Here is a 17,620-nt window from a genome sequence, read left to right as displayed (position 1 = left end):
TTAATAATATTTGTAGCTGAGGCAAGTGATTTAAATAAGTGGAACAGACATGTCCTTCAGTTTTCTTTTTTTTAAAGACTGCATTAACAGTAGGTTGAGTAAGTTCTCATAGCTGTGTTTCCTGCTAGCTGAAACTAGATTAGGGAAAAAGTATTTCCGAGACTGTTAAGCATCCTATATAGGAAAAAGTTTGTGGGATCAAGCTTCACCTTTCCTCGGTTATCATAGAATCACAGAAGAGAATCACCAGGTTGGAAGAGACCCACCAGATCATTGAGTCCAACCATTCCTATCAAACACTAAACCATGCCCCTCAGCACCTCCTCCACCCATCCCTTAAACACAGGAAGGTGACTCAACCACCTCCCTGGGCAGCCTGTTCCAGTGCCCAATGCCCCTTCCTGTGAAAATTTTTTTCCTAATGTTCAGCCTAAACCTCCCCTGGCGGAGCTTTAGGCTGTTTCCTCTTGTCTGTGCCCTGTCACTTGGGAGAAGAGGCCAGCACCTTCCTCTCCACAACCTCCTTTCAGGTAGTTGTAGAGAGCAATGAGGTCTCCCCTCAGCCTCCTTTTCTCCACACTAAACAACCCCAGCTCTCTCAGCCGTTCCTTAAAAGTCCTCATCAAGGACAAGAGGTGCCAAAGCAGGCCTGTGGAGGAGCTGGAACAAGTAGGACCTGAGCAGCTAATCTCTGCCACCCTCCAGTGCAGCCTGTGGAGGATGGAAACAGGATGCCCACAACACTGAGCAGCATCAGAACTTGTCTGTCATCTCTCCCATCCCTAAACAGACAACGTTAGGTATGAAATGCTCAGACTGTAACTTTAACCAAAAATTTAATGCCAGCAACCTCAATACTATCATTGGGAAGAGTTTAAAGAAAAAAAAAAAAGCTGTAAAGTTGCAAAACTAAATACAGATTGAGAGTGCACAAAAAGGAGAATACACACAATGGATTCCCAAGTCAGACTTACTTATCCATTCCAGGCTCTCTCTTGGAAAGAGTCAAGGAGCATAGGCTAAACATGCCAGACTGCAATGTGGGCACTTCAGAGCTTGTATCAAACTTTTTAAGATGCAGCTCCGTTCATTGACCATTGATGCATCTTTGTGAGGTTTTTTCAGTCCAAACTTTACTCCAAATGGATGAAACCGGTCTCTTAGAACCTACCCACTGCCATGCTTTGATGTTAAAAACTATGCCACACAACAGGCAGCAACTCCAAACTCTCCTCCTTTTCTACTTAAGGACTCTACTGTTAAAGCCTGTGGGGCAGGAACTAAACAGCTCTGTTGCTTTAAGTCTCATGCGTTCGTTCCTGCTATGACTAATGAAATTGGATGCAAAATGCATTTTCCTGTCACTCCCTAAAGGTTAGGAAATACTGCCCAAGCAATTTAGGCCCGATAAAACTACAACAGGTTCAAAGTAAAGAAGGTTCAGTTTTTCCCTTACAAAACACTATCACATTTCAATCATAAAGCATCGGCATGCTGAGGTTTGCTTGCAAGCTGGGGTGGAAAGGAACCTCTGAAGCCATGCACAAGCCCAATTCACTTATGATATTAGCAGATCTAGTCAAGATAAAATCTAGCAGGAAAATAAATACATTGAAGTCAGATGAAAGGAAAAGTTTAAAATTACCATTCTTTGACAATGAAAGGGAAAAAGTGAGTCACATCGGCCTCTATCTACCATCCCAGCCACATTAGGAGTTAATTGGAAAAGACCGTTTACTATGTAGCTATTTCTTTGCCTCACTAATAGGCACTGACTTAATTTGGGAAGGATTTTTGGTACCATTTTGTAATTAATATTTTTCTAAGACACATATGATACATCTTTACATAAAAACCATTTGCTTAATTTTCTTCCTTTTAAATTCAGCTCTTTACATTCTCTTATGCAACAACTTCCCTGTGCTCACTGTAGAAACAGAAGGGTATGTTTCAGCCAAGAGGAGCTGAATAATAAGACATAGGAACAGATTCTTTTCCCTCCTGATTTTCTGCTTCTCACGTCCAAGTGGAGCAATGGGACTTGACAGCTCTGAGTTCAAACTTAATTCATCATTAGGAAATTATTCAAAAAGCTATAACGAGATAACTAATTTAATACACTTTGCTTCAAGGTTTATTCCTTGGCTTGTTTCCCAGATATAAAGCATCTCTCTGCAATTATCATGCAGATGCTGCTGAAAAGACTTTAAATGGTTGCTGCTAATTTAACAAGTGAGATGCTGGCATTGGCAGAAGAAATTAGAGAACTGAAGTTGACTGAAAACTCAACTGATCCCTAAAAGGAACATGGTCAAGATACTACAGCTAAGTAACTCCTCAGCATTTGTTGGTAGTTAAAAGTCTCCATCAGAATCCTTGTCGCCTCATTAGGCCAGTATTGCAGAGTACCAAATCAAACACAGCAAAGTTTTAAAGACATTTAAGAAACATTCTGGTACAGAGCCGCTCCCGCTGATTTTAGGGACAGGTAGGTGTGTAGGACCCTTTAGTGCTGAAGTTGAGAGAGCTTGTAGGCTTCGGGCTTCAGAGATGGAGATGCCAAAGAAAAGCAATGATGTGACTAAAAGATTAAATTTGTCTGGGGATGGATAAGAATAAGGAGAATTTCACCATGACAGAGTAACAGCATTGCATCAGGTGACCTGAGATGCCGCAAAATCCTTGGCATGTATGCCCTTGGATATTTCTGAAACTGGAAGTGATCCCGGGCAAGCTTAACGAACTTTAGAGTTAGTCCTGGGGTGAGCAGGGCTGGGGCCAGAGACCTCCAAGTCTCCCCTCCAGCCTGACCCATTCTCTAGTGTTCCAACAGGACTACTGAGTCAAAAGGGGGCTGGACTGTCCATAGAAAGGTGGCAGCGTGCAGAGATGGGAAAGAGAAGGGGAGTAACCTCAGTGCAGGACTTTTCCATCTGTTAACAGCATGGGAGCCCCACCACAACTTGCTAAAGCATTTTATTTTCTTCTTAAACTTTTTTAAAAGTACAGTTATTACCACTTCTACATAACTGTAAGTAAATACTACCACTCACACACTGCAGGGTAATTTAGAGCAGTTTGGAGATGGGGATATGCACTGAGTTGTGCAAAACAGCCAATGCTGAGGGACAGAGGATGAGGAAAAGAGATGAGGACAGGCCTAACTGCTGAGATAGTTAAAGGACATGTGGATTTTTTCTTAGCTCTGTCATAGGTTTCATTGTTGGCCTAGGGCAAGCCAGTTAAGAATTTATGCCCTATCTATGCAGTACAGGAGTTTTGTTTCCCTTTTCTGTTCTGATAGTAAACTTCATGCAAGGACTGTTTCTCCTGTATGTATAACACTTATACATCATCTTCCTAATGCTAACTGGAATGCCTGAACACTACCAAGATAAAATAGTAATAATAAATAGGAGGGAGAAACCAAAGTGTCCAGACAGACAAGACAGATGATCTGTGCAATTTAACACAAAGAACACCCAAGCAATGTGAGGTTTTCCAGCACCAAAAGGAAGACGGCTACATATGTTCACAAACCACAAGACAGTGACTGGTGAAGAGTCGAAGCAGACTCTGAGCTAAAGCTCTCAAGAGCCACTATTTGGAGATCTCAGATATGGAGGAAAGACCATATTAATAATTCTGACAAAGTTCAAATTACTAGAAAGTAAAGTTATTACAGCGACGAAGACAACAGTTCATATGGGAAACGAGGACAACTGGATGTCTAAGTTAAATGAGATTCCTTTTCTACAGGAGGTGAGCCTCAAGGCAATAAAACTTTCAGTATAATTGATGAGGAAGTGCTTGATTTGATTTTTTTCCAGCTGCATTTTGTTGAAATTCCTCAGCTGTTCAGCCGAAAACCCACCACAGTTACTGGAAAGACTCACTCTCCGACTTCAGCCTGCTGTGGGTCACTGCACTTCACCCTGCACTGCTTCAGCTCTTACAAATCCCTTAAAGTATTGCAGGCAGTAGCAAAGGCCTCATTTAAAAGATCCAATATTGCTTTTTTCAAGGATTAATCCAATACCATTCTTGTGGAATTTGAACAGTTCAGCACCCAAAACTCTGCCCTCACAACGTCCTGCGTTTGAACCCTCTGTAACACGCCCTGCTGCATGTGCAGAGGCTTGACTGTCCCTGCTCCAGGAATGTGTCTCCTCAGCTTCCACTCATACAAAGCTGTAGTTGGTATCTAGCAGATCTTACAAAGTAAAAATACCACGGAAGCCACATATCTGGGTCCAAAGTGTTCTTACGTGAGAAGAAGCCCACTGCCAAGTAACTGTTCATTTCAAAAGCTGTGTAGTAAAATAGAAGCCAGTAAACTACCTTTACAACGGACTGTTTTCCTTAAGGACATGTTACAATGCAGACCAGTCATGTCAAATGTCGTTCAATTCAAAGGTCACTATAAGTTTTACAAGTTATTAAGGTAATTCACAAGTTATTCCAAGAAAAATAAATTATATCTTGTATAAAATAATGCACTGGAGACTAGTAAAGAACAATCATTCCTTACTTCCAAGACAACTTTACAAAGTGCAATATATGCACACAGTGTTGTCAAGGCAGTTCCCCTTGGTTCAATCAGATCCACAAATGTGGGTCTGGGATATTTGAAAAGATTAAATAAGTCTGGAGTTTTGCAGGAACTGGATGAGCACTTGATAGACAAACTTGTACTGGGCGATGGTCTGAATCATAAACATTCTCTGCTCCCGCAGGTGTCTCAGCATCACAGGAACATCCACCTTCTGCAAAGCAAAGGGGGGAAAAAAAAAATAAGCATAAGGATGTAGGTTCATTAAATCAAACAATTATTGTCTCAATTATCAGTTACCTGACATAGCGAACTGTATTATAGTTCTATAATGTAATGAATTTTAACCAACTGTAGTGAAATACTACAATTTTTATACGCCAGCTTTTGAATTATTTCAAGGGACATTACAGTAGTATATAAAGGTTACTTCCCCACGAAAGCTTACGGGAATTTCTGGACTGATGTAAATGGGCAGATGACTAAAGAATCTTGTCTTCCAGTTTTGTGCCACCAATTACCTCTCGTGCACTGAACACATAATAAAAGGTTTCTCCTCCTTGGAGTCTTTTCTGGACCAACGTACCTATTTTCAACTCAGCTAAATAAACTAATATGTCATATTACTTCAGGCAAAAGGCTCAATATATTGGGAAGGCCTCATGTGAAACAGCCAAGATTATATAGCTCTATTCAGGCTCTACCACTGAGTGCAACAACAAGCCCTGTGGCCACTTACACACTGTGCTCTGAACCATGATGAAACTCATTCATTTTTCAAAAGGCAAGCCAGCATCAGGATAACAAAAGTTCCTTAGACAAAATGAAAGTGTAGGCAAATATACCGACCCTTCCACTACAAGAGAAGGGAACTCACTGTCATCAAAAGATTCAGAAACCCTGTTCTCCCACAACGAAGTCTATGCCAGGAAATAAAGCTCCAGAAGAAACACATCCGTAAAGTGAAACGAGGACCCACTATCCACAATACATGGTTTGCAGACTTTGGTTCAGCATTGGTCTGTTATCATCTACTGAACATCCACTAGCAGCCAGGACACGTTAGGTGTTCTCCAAAAGGAGAGTTAGTTTCATTCAAAAGAAATTCACTCAAGTGCCCTGAAAATGCTCTGCAACAGAAACTAAAGCACAGGAAATGGGGAAGGGTCAGGAGATCCACTGTGAAAGAACACCTCTAACCCTATCAAGCACACTGGAGCACATGCACTCTGTAATAGTTGAAATCAAAAAAACCAGATGAATTGCACGAAACAGAGGCCCATAAGGTAAAGTGTTTGAAATCACTGCAAATTTAATTAGCTGTTACCATCATATTTACAGCTTTTAGGGAGCAAGCAACCTATGATTTTATGGTGTTTTATGTGTTACAACAGGTACATGAGGAGCTATTCAGAAGTCATTGAGCCATGAAGCTCAGCCTGTCAGGCTCAAATTCAAAAATCCTGTAATATGACCCAAGATGAAGGATACAAATTTTCTATGCCAGCAGTAAATACAAGCACTAAGATACATGCTCCTTTTGAGGAAGCTCTTAAGCAGTTCAAGATATAAAACTGAAGAACAATTACTCTGTCAGGCAACACAAACTGCACTTTGTAATAGCAGTTTGCCATTCCAGAAACAAAAAGGAACTTAGGAAGTCTTTGCCTGAGACGAGCAATGTTACAACCATAACGCCTGGACAAACGGACAGAGAAACAAGTAAAGATTGCTGCTAACCCTTGGAGGCCCATCTGAGCAAGGAGTCTGCTACCATGCACACTGGAAGTTTTCTTGGATGTTTCAAATCATGCTGCATATCAATTTCTGTCCATGTATATAAAACACAATGTCCATTCTGTGTAAGCAAGCCCTCACAGGTTATCACTTTCTGAAAACAAGGCTAAATATTCTGCCACATACCTCAACAAGCTGTTATAAATGGTCATCTCTAGAGAGCCAACAAACAAAGATTTGTGATGAATCATGTCATACTATTTTCATACAAGTGCAAAAGAAAACGTAAGCTCTTCCAGTTAACTCGACTAACTCACAAAAAGCCTTCCTGTGGATCTGGTTTACAAAAGCCACGCGGTCCTTGCTGAGCAGAGTCACGCAGAATCTGATCTCACCTGAACAATTGCAGCAGAAATGCAGGCCAGCTTCAACCTGCATGTTCCTGTTCCAGCAGTTCAGTTCTTGACAGCTGTTTGATTTTTACTGGGCACATAGTGATCTGTGCACCTCCTCAAAATGGATGAGGCTTTGATTTACCTCAGAAATGAAAGAAAAGCCCATCCTGCCTATTTGACACTTCACTATTTGTAGTTAACTGAGCATTTTACTCCAGGCAAGAATCTTCAAACTCACCCTCATGGCAATGCATATGTCAAAAAAATGATATGTAATGCTTTGCTTAGGTGGCATTTAAAAAAAAAAGAACAAACAAAAGTGCTACCCATTTCTGACTCCCAGACTAAAAGCTCTCCCCTATAAAAATGCACTGCAGCTGCAATCATGAGTTAATGTCCCAGTGCCAAGACCAAACCAGAAGTCTGTGGAGCAGGATCTCAATTACTTTCTTGTCCTATGCATCTACAGCAGTAAGGATGTAATGATGTGAAAAATTATTTATGATATAGCAAGTTAATGAAACTATATCCCTGCAATGAGATACACAACTTAAGACTCAACCAGCCCAGAACCCACAGTGACTTAAGGTGTACAGAATTTCATTAAACATGGCTTTTTACCTACACTTGAAATCTCAGAATCACAAGAGTTCTGGTTTTAATTCCAGTGCTGTTGCAGACATTCCAAGATGGTCCATATAAGTATTTTCAACCTCCCCCCCCTTTTTTCATTCACTGCTAAAATGTTGATATTAATACATTTACTTACTAGGACACTTCTGGGGAAATCTATCAACTCATAAGACTGAAATATTTTAAGTAGTCATTTTACTGCAGAAAAAATGCAATTAATCTGACCTCAAAATAAACCAGTAAAATTGCTCTATGAAAAGGAACCCTCTCTGTGCAGAATGCAGTATCTGTCACAAACTGAAAACCTACTGCTTAACTAGTGACAGAATCTTAAGTTTTGGGTTTTTTTTAAATTATATTTTAACAAACAAAAAATATTAACTTAGCACAATCTAAAGCAACAAAGCCCTTAAGGAAAATTGTCTTTTATTTTAGAATTAATTATTATTTCCACCATTAATCCAGACAAAAGAATGCTTTAATTAAGCAACATCAGAGAAATCCCTTATTACTGAGCACTGCCATCAGCTCCTAGTGAAGTTGATGAGAATTCTTCTGAACGTCAATGCTCAGATGTTCAAGTATGGCCTTTATCTGGACTTGGTACTCAACTACTCTTCGTCAAATAGGTACCTTCCGTAAACCACAGACAAAGTAAGGTGGCCAAAACGTTGCTCAACTTTTAGTGTTTGTTCCTGGCACACCACTAGCATACAGAGGTTACTGTAAAGTAGACACAACTATGATGATGCTCACAAGCAATTCAGGTACAATTCTTTATCCAGACTTCCTTTTTCTTGCAAAAATTCCATGGCTGCTGCATGAACCACAGAAGCAGCCACTTCCTGATCCCAGTGTGTTAGGAAAGAAGTAAAGCAGGCTTGAGAATCAGAGCTATTGCCCCACACAGCAGTTGTTACTGAACAGCAGCCAGGGCAGGAAGGCTGCAGGATTCCCAAAGCACATACTTGTGGGTCCCCTCTGTCCAGGCCAGCTCCTTCCCCTTCCTCCCCACTTATCCCACCTCTCAAATAAAAAGAAAGTGTAAATTGTGACACAAATCCATGGGGCAGCTTCATCTCTAGTGAAGGCCAAAGACAGCTAGAGAAAGTTCATCTCAGCTGAATGGAGTCCAGGATCACTAGATGGTATTGTGACTACAGAATGACAAGCTGCTGAAGGGAGATAACAGAGTAGAGAATAAAAAAAAAAAATGACTTCTTTGCATCGCTATTTTTCAAAAATAGCGATGTAAAGGAAAGCACATTGGTACTTGCCTGCTTAAGGACTCAGGTTTTTAACTAGCCTGAAAGTTGCACCTTGCATAGTGCCTTGCACAGACAGGCTCCAGTCTATAACTCTTCTATAGTAACACAGAAAGTAGATGAACATTTCAGGTGTGTACATACAGTCCTGCATTTCAAGCAACTCATCCAGTGGATGATTAATGAGAATGGTGGATGATAAATGTCTATTTGCCACTCTTGATGCATTTTTATCTCTACGTGAGGTTTTGGTCTTTGTGTGGTTTCTTTGACAATATAAATCCCCAGTTTCAGTAGCTGTCGCATTGACACTGTGTGGCACATTGTTATTCAAGATGTGATGTACTTCCCAGACCGTTCCCCAGTGACACAAGACACAGATGAAGAGCAAGTTGTTACACATGGTTACCCTGCTGGTTCTCTTAGTCTTAACTCCAGACTGTATTACTAGTCTTGTAGTGATGGTTGCAGTTCTTAAAGCCCTATTCCCACAACATACACACACCTTTTTCTTAATACACAGTTAAGTGTTATTCCATATGAGAGTAGAGACAATACAAAGGAGAGAAGGAAGTCCAAAGAGAGAATTTAGAGAGTAGAAAACTTTAGTTTATAGAGCACAGAAGCCAACATTATTCTCTAGCGTCTCTCAGGTAGTCCTTGTAAACACGCTGTCTCCATATTGTTAATTGAATCCAGGTATGAATTAGACTAAATCCTTAAAAGAATGAAAAAAGCCTTAATTTTGAATGTATTAAAATAATGCTGATAAAAAAATGCATAACATCAACTCAACAGAAAAATACAACAAGTAAACTGCCGAGGGAAATCTCTGCCTGTTGTATATCCCTGTTTGTTTAGAGATATATTATTTAATAGTGGACAGGTACAGTTGGGCTTGATGATCTCAAAGGTCTGTCCCAACCTAAAGATTCTATGATTCAAGGCCCTTGTCTCACAAAGGTAATAGAAACAAAGTATTTCAATTCCTTCTAATTTTAACCTCAGAAATGTAGTTTGTTAGACAAGAAACGAGCTTGGGGTTTGTCTTGAGAAAGAAGCTGACTTACTTCATTATGCTCCAAGCATCCAATCATCAGTTCTGTTAGGATAACCACTCCGGTCCTTCCTACCCCAGCGCTGCAGTGAACCACGATAGGAGGGTTGCAGTTGTTGCTGCTGTCCAACACACTGTTGGTATGGCGACGCACCGACTGTATCTCTTCCAAGTAAGCTGCAAGATAAAATGCAAGACAAGGTTGCAAACATCTGTATGTCCAAATGTAAAAACTGGGGAACAAATAATATGGAAGACTCATTCTTTGTCAAAGTGGCAGTAATTTACATGTTTTACAACATACTAATTATTTTGGCCAGGGTGCACTGCACAGCGCTGCATCCAGCAAGTACCAGCTGGGTGTCCATTATTACTTGAGAGGCTACTCCTTTAAATTAAGTAGTTCTTTTAAAATATTAAATTCTGTTTTCCCCTCCGCAAATCTCCAAGTCCCCTAAGCAGATGATTCTAGACATTACTTACAGCAATTCCTGCTATTAACAGGCTGGGATCAAAACAACAGCTAAGTCCCATTGAAACTACTGACTGTCAAGACCAATATCAGATGGGAAGCGAGCATCCATCTGCCTCATTTCCCCCCTCCCTACATCCTCCCTTCTAGAGTGAGTCACAATCTCATTCACTTCTCTGCTCAGGATGTGTTTCTCACCAGCTATGAGACCTTCTGGAACTCACTGTCTTTGTTTTCCCTGAAGCCATTTCTAGAAAGTGTATGAATCCAGAACACTTGCTTTGTGTGGCTGTCCTAGTGTTGTTGAATGCATTCCACTGTCAAATCACACAGAGAACCTTACATACTGGAAGCTCTCCTGGTTACATAAATACACCATAAAATACATCTCCAACTCCGACCTCTAAATGTCATTCCAGCATAGTACAGATGCACAACAATGATGATGGACCTCACCCAGAAAGATGTATCCAGGTTCATAACTCTTAGACACTTTGCTTCCCACCAGTTAAAGCAGGAAATAAGAGCTGAGCCATACTCTCATGCCCTGTCTCCTGCTGTCATGGCACTGCAGCCCGAGCAGTCTTTTACACACAGGAAGGCTGTGGCTGAAGGCTTACCAACATCAGAAAAGCTGCATTTTAATACACACAGTGAAATGTGACTGTACGTGGTGGCAAACAATGGGACAGGGGAAATGGAGACAATTAGGTTCCAATTACTATCATGCCCAACCACAGCTACATGAGTGGGCGGGGAAAATAAAGCATGAAACAAACTAGGAATTGGGCAATAGTTTTGCCTTAGAGGCAGATACCATGGCACTCCTTTGCCAAAGCTGAAGTGTGTTTTTTCTCTTCTGCCCCGATGAGAGAAATGGGAAGAGAAGAACATGTTATTTACATCAAGCTCATACCACACAAAGGAGAGTGGATCACTAAAGGACTGTAGCTGTGTCAAGACTGAAGTGGAACTTAAGGGCCTTCCTGAGAGAAGACTTAGCTGCAACAGAACTGTGCTGCTGCAGCTGCAAAGCTTTCAGGAATTAAGAGGGCAGGCATCTCCAATCCATCAAGTATGCCATGTACAGGTTCCTTGAGTGGTAACATAAAGATTTCTGCAGCACGCTCTACTGTAGTGCCAGAGCTGTGGCTTTAGTTAAATAATGGTTGAATTCCTGTTACTTAATATTGCAGCTTTTATTACTTGGTAAGAAGCAGGAACTTATTACAGATTAATTAACTCATTAGAGATTAACGTAATGGCTGTATTTTCAGAAATCCATGAACCAGGACCATACTTAATTGAGAAGACCCTTAACATCTCCTAGGTACACATAGTTAGAAGGGCAGCAGCAATTTTAGACTTACTTTCTATGTGATGGAGCCCTCTGCTCTTCTGCAACAAGTCCAATGCATCTGGACTACTAAATGCTGACTGTCAGCAGTAAGGGCCTCCTGTAAAACTGCAGGAGTTATGCCGTATTTCACTAACATCTAAACCTCTCTCACCCAGGCACCTCTAATCACATTTGTGTGCAGCCTAGCATCTCCTACACTCATTAGGTAGCTCAGAAGTGGCAATAACTTATACTGACAGATCCACCAGCAGAGGTATCCAAGTATTTAGCACTGCTGCTGCCTCTGATTTTTTTCCTGTTAGGTCAGGTCTTTCAGGACCAATATGTTCAATCACCTTAGCTTCTACCTCTTGAATCTCACTCTTTTTAACTCCAAATTGCAGCTAAGTACAATCTAGTTGAGGGCTTTGTAAGCTACAGCAATAACCATCTAAGACCAATCCTAGCTTTACTAGGTGCACTGAACTGAATCCAGTGTAAGCAACTTTTCCCTCAATGTATTTTATCTTGCAAGTTAAAAGAAAACTTACACAAAAAGCCTTGGACTTCTTCTGGACACCCATGGTCTGGCCAGTCAGTGTACTGCAAATGCCACACTGTCCTCTCTTGTCCTGAGAGAAGATGCTTGACCTTCAGACCAGTAGTTGCATAGCAGCCAGAGTCTGTGCGGAACTTAGTTGTCACCTTGAACTTCCCGTAAGTGGCTGAGCTGTGCTTAGAGCCCAGTTTAGGCCAGTAACGATGACTCTTACTTCTTCCTCCCTCCTTAAAAAGCAAGCAACCAACAAACAAATAAACAAAAAAAATAACCATTAGTTCCTGTAATTATAATTCTCTACAAATAGAAGTCATAAAATTCTGCATGTAAGCCAAGTACTCTTATTTGAAATCACTGGAAGAGCAAGGAGAATCTCACAAAGTAAAGAAAATACCCATTAAAACTTTTAAACATATAGTATTTCTAAGCATAAAAATGCTTGAAGAACTAGCTCTTGTCTTGTGACAAAAGCCAGCTACTCCCTACAATTCCCCTCATGAGGAAGCCTCTCCTTTAAATGGAAGAAGATTCTATTCAGCCGCTTCTAAGTATTTGTTGTTGAACAGTCTTTGGAACTGGAAAGTGCCTTGATGTGCTATACCCTGTGTTTGCTAAAAGCAACCAGGCACAGAGCAGAATGCAGTATTAGTTAGCAATGTGTGTCAGTTTTTATAACATAGCACATAGTTCTTGGATTACAATAGAAATAACTGTTTTGCTTGGCATAAGAATAAAAAGATCTCTTTTTTTACAGGGACACTTCTACGGAAACAACAGCTCCTGGTCTCTTTTCAGCTGATAAGAATGATGGTATGCAGAACTGTCCTTGGATGGGGTGGAAGCCTGTGTCATTTTAACCAGGGACAGTTCAGCATTCTCACATGGTTTGGCCAAGCTGAAGTGAAGCAGGGGGAAGGGGGAGCTCTGTATGTTTCACTTGTTTACTTGCCAAACCCAGGATCAGAAAGGTGAAAAGTACAGTATTATAGTAGTACAAGCATATGTTCAAACAGAGTTAAGAGGAAAAAGTGTTATTGATATAAAAAAAAGGTTACTGGTGTGGGAAGTGATGATAACAAGAGATTTGCTCACATCAGAAAGAACTGTACTCCCAGATTTTACATACCTCTTCAGCTGTGACCATGGCTATAACATTCACCCCCTGTTCCCACACCATCTGCCAGAAGTCATGGCATGTGTGAGGCAGAGGCCCTTGGGTAGCAATGTAGTGCCACTCCTCTCCACCTACAGTCACCTGGGAGTAAGGAGAAAAAATAAATAGAGTCAGCACCCAAATTCTCAGCAGCATCTGCGCCAGAACTGCCCTTTAAACAAAGGAGACCACAATAAAACCTTTACTTCTTCGTTCTTCCACTTTTGTTCAAAATTTTGAACAAGAATCATCCTTTCATTAAGAGCTAATCTGACAAAATGGAGAGAACAGCGAGAGTTCATCTAGAGTACTTGAGACCTCATCTGGAGTATTGTGTCCAGTTCTGGAATCCTCAGCACAAGAAGGATATGGAACTATTGGAATGGGTCCAGAGGAGGGCTACAAGGATGATCTGATGGCTGGAGCACCTTCCTTATGAGGACAGGCTGAGAGAGTTGGGCTTGTTCAGCCTGGAGAAGAGAAGGCTCCAAGGAGATCTTATAGCAACCTTCCAGTACCTGAAAGGAGCCTACAAGAAAGCTGGGGAGGGACTATTCATAAAAGCTTGTGATGATAGGACAAGGGGGGGATGGATAAAAGCTGGAGAAGGGCAGATTTCGACTGGACATTAGGAAGAATTTCATCATCATGAGAGTGGTAAGATACTGTAACAGGTTGCCCAGGGAAGTTGTGGATGCCCCATCCCTGGAGGTGTTTAAGGACAGGTTGGATGGGGCCTTGGGTAACCTGATCTAGTGAGAGGTGTCCCTGCCCATGGCAGGGGTGTTGGAACTAAATGATCTTAAAGGTCCCTTCCAACCCTAACCATTCTATGATTCCACAATCTTTGGTGTTTCCAAGTCCTTTCTTGATGCCCATAAACCTAAGTCTTTGAGCAAAATGTCATCTATTTTGCTTGCCATTACATCTGGATCATACTTTTTTTTTTTAATTGAGGCAGCATTTCTGATATGGTTGGAATACGATTAAACAGCTGACTGACTTCCCTGGGCTTGTGACAGACCCATGATGACAGAAAAATTGAGCACCAGAAGAAGTTTCTACATATATTAAAAAGGCATTGCATTGCTGCATATTAACACAGTGGTGTAGAAAGCCTGAACACAAATGACATTTTGCACAAGGAAAGCTAAAGGCCTCCACTGTTTAGGGCCTTCCTCAATTATTTTCCACTCAGGCAAAAAACAATTTCTTAAACAGACTCTTATTACACTGATCACTGTAGAAGATTTGGCAAAGCAGTTCCCAGAGGATGCAGTTAGGCACCCACACTGTACATAACACAGAGCTTGCATAGGCCTGTTGCCAGCTAGTGATGAGATCAAGACAGGCTTCAAGTTACTCTTCTTCACTCATCTTGGGTTTTCCTTTTCAGAAGCTGCAAACTACTATAAAGTGAATCGAGCACATTAAATGGCTTTCAAATGCCACGTGAAATTTAAAATAATTTAAAGCTATAGACATGCAAGTCTATTTACCAATATACAACAGGATTACCAACCAGATCTTGAAGAAATATTTGTCTATTTTCATGAAAACATGTCATGAAATTATCTTTAAACCACTAACACAGAATTACACACTATAAATGATCTAGTACCCTGAATAGACCCAGTAGTACCTTTTAGTTAACCAGTATAAAACACTGCATCACCCACCTGACTGAGGCAGATTTTCATACTTAGGCATTTAAAAAAAATCACTTACATGTAAAAAATTATTTTATGACAGATTATTTGCTAAACATTAAGAAATGTTTATACAAAAATAATTTTTTTCCAATATTTCAGGTAAAAAGCCAAACCACTTCCAGAGCTACTAGATATCATTTTAAAATGTGCTTGCCAGCAGAAAGCAAGCCTAGATGAACTAATTATTTTGGAAAGTTAAAATGTTTTTCCTTCTCCGGCTAAGACCTCCTAATTCCACATGTTTGCCCAGAGCTACTTCTTACAACAAAGTTATAAATCCCTGAGAAGATTTACAACAGAAATGCTGACACAACCATAAATATCAAGGTGCTGGTGGACACCGCTACAAGAAGCGATCAATAACTGACAGGTTTAAGCTTATGCTGTATTTAAGGCATAGGTCTTCAAATGCATTTCCAGAAATAGAATCTATTTATTTGTTATGCAAACAGCTGTTCATTAAGCTAAGTTACTTGGCTTTTTACACGTGTAACTAGCATTGCATTTGTATGATGACAAATTTTTCACTCCACTGAAAATGGTTTTCAAGTCTGTACACCAGTTTGTTTTCTTATTTCACACTCTGCAGCATTCTCTATGAATGGTGGTTAAAATCTGCAAGACCGATGCAGGTAAAGTCCTTAAGTTCTTCTACTAGGTGGGAATGAATGTAAACTGCACAGTACTACCCAGCACCTCATACTTGTGCCAGTTTGCACTTACATGCTTGCCTGGAGTGATGAGTACTGGTGTAACATTATTGAGCTTTTTCAGTTAATACTGACCTGACCCAAACAGTCAGATGAAATAGTCTTGTGAACTTCTTGTTTAATCCATAAATTTAATCATAATTTATCTCTCTTAGAATCTAAGCAGCAAATGTCAATGGTAAATAAGCAGAGAAATACTGTAAAACTGTGGGGCTCGCAGACAGAGCTGGAATTCTCCAGGCATGGATCTTATCAGGATGATAGAGGAGTTTTCTTTGTTTATTGACTTCTGGTCCAAATATCCAGCCTCCTGGCACAAGATATGAAAGGACCATAAATAGTCTAGAGGGAATGGGATGCCTGGAATGTTTACTTCATTCTAATGCCCTGACTGCAGGATATTAAAAATTGAATACTGGGCTGCAAACACACACACTCTGTGCTACTGAAGTAAATTTCACAGATGCGATTTCACTTCCTAAGCAAAAGCACATCTGCTTGGCTTCCATATGCGCTACTACAAGTGCAAGCGGAATATACTGGCAAGGACCGGGTCCAGGCATTAAAACATTTCTATGTATTCCTGGGTGCTTTATGAATGTGATATGTGTGCATGTCCAACATTGACACACAAGGTAAAATATGGACTCAAAATTGGGCAGGGAAAATTCTTTTCCGGCTAGTATTGCTTTGTGGGCATAATTTATGTTAGGAATCTCTTTTTTTGGCCTCCTAACAAAGTAGATGAAATTTTTTGGGCTCAGAAATCCATCATCATAGCAACGTCTGATTATGCAAAAACTCAGTATCTGCTACCTACCAGGCTATGTAGAAAAGCGATAACCTGCCAGGATCTTGATTCAGAAATTGTTTTGAACCAACACGATTTAACACTGCAAATCACAATCAAGAAGGCCAGCAAATCTCTTTAAACTTTTTAAAAAGCTTTTAGTCCAGGAAAATATTCATTTAACAGGAGATGTTATTTATTACTTTTGAATTATTTCTTTTTCATGTGGATTTTGACAATGAGAAAAAGCATACAGTCGTCTCTGACAAGAGAATCTGTCATTTGAGGGAGAGGAGTGCTGTTACTTCTCTTAGGGTAAAGTAAAAGCCAACAAAGAACTCTGCAAATAGTACGGGAAGCTTAAAGGAGAAACAATCATTGCAGCCACTGCGGGATAGTTCACTGTTAAAACAGGTCATGTTTAAAAGTAACAGAGTCAGATCACACCTTAAATTATTTCTATGTTGAATTAACAAGAAAAAAATCCTAAGTATCTTGATAAAAACTTATTTTGAAATACAGAAGTCTAATGCAATATCCAATCAGAGACAGGGATCTCATTAGTAAGGGGTTCTTTTTATCAACACATGCATAAAACACTTTTTTAAAAAAAAAAAAAATCACTCAACTCTCATGATAAAAGGAAGAGCAATATGTTATTTATATAAATAACTGCAGCACCACATAAATATACATTATGCACAACTATGTACTTTTTCTTTGGACATGGAACTGGGTACATGGAGGTACATACCCTTGATTTTTAAAAATTGTATCCTACCTGCTAGTAAATGGAAAAAATATTTCAGTCACACCTTATGGCGTGTTTCTTTCAAGCTGCCCTTGTCAGTTGCAGGGGCACATTCTGCGTGGGTTGTGGCAGTCCCCCAGCGGCCAAGTAGAAAAGATTGCTTCTAGCTGCTTCTATTGAAAACTTCCACTCGTGGAAACCGAATATATTCTTCACTAGGAGTAACAGCATCTTGCCATGCACTTAGCTGCTCTTCCTCTCAGGTACAGAGTCATTACAACTGTATTCCATTTGAGGTATTGGGGCTGACCTAATGCATTTTCACGAGGTGCGAAAAACATAGCATAGAGACATTGCCCAACCATCTAGCAGAGATGGGCATAAAAAACTAAGAATGGCTCTTCAAAATGACTTCCCATTCTCTAGCAAATAAATCAAATCATGCATGTTAGTTGACAGGGGACTTCAGAGTAGCCCATGCTGACACAAAGGTAC

The 17,620-nt window shown here is 40.3% G+C and overlaps 1 protein-coding gene across 1 annotated transcript in view; it reads right to left on the bottom strand.

Annotated features, from left to right (window-relative positions):
* Positions 1-898: 898 nt before the first annotated feature.
* Positions 899-17,620, bottom strand: part of PTPN14 (protein tyrosine phosphatase non-receptor type 14) — a 124,756-nt gene continuing 108,034 nt past the window's right edge. The window contains exons 16-19 of the mRNA XM_069852812.1: positions 13,136-13,264; positions 12,002-12,236; positions 9,653-9,816; positions 899-4,766 (exon numbers count right to left, since the gene is read on the bottom strand). Of these exons, the coding sequence (XP_069708913.1) occupies positions 4,638-4,766; positions 9,653-9,816; positions 12,002-12,236; positions 13,136-13,264 (657 nt within the window). The 3' untranslated portion in view covers positions 899-4,637. The remainder of the gene's footprint in view (positions 4,767-9,652; positions 9,817-12,001; positions 12,237-13,135; positions 13,265-17,620) is intronic.

The sequence above is a fragment of the Phaenicophaeus curvirostris genome, chromosome 2 (genome assembly GCF_032191515.1).
Source record: "Phaenicophaeus curvirostris isolate KB17595 chromosome 2, BPBGC_Pcur_1.0, whole genome shotgun sequence".
NCBI lineage: Eukaryota > Metazoa > Chordata > Aves > Cuculiformes > Cuculidae > Phaenicophaeus > Phaenicophaeus curvirostris.
The sequence above is the reverse complement of the archived record's forward strand: the minus strand, read 5'-3'. Positions and strand labels throughout refer to the sequence as shown.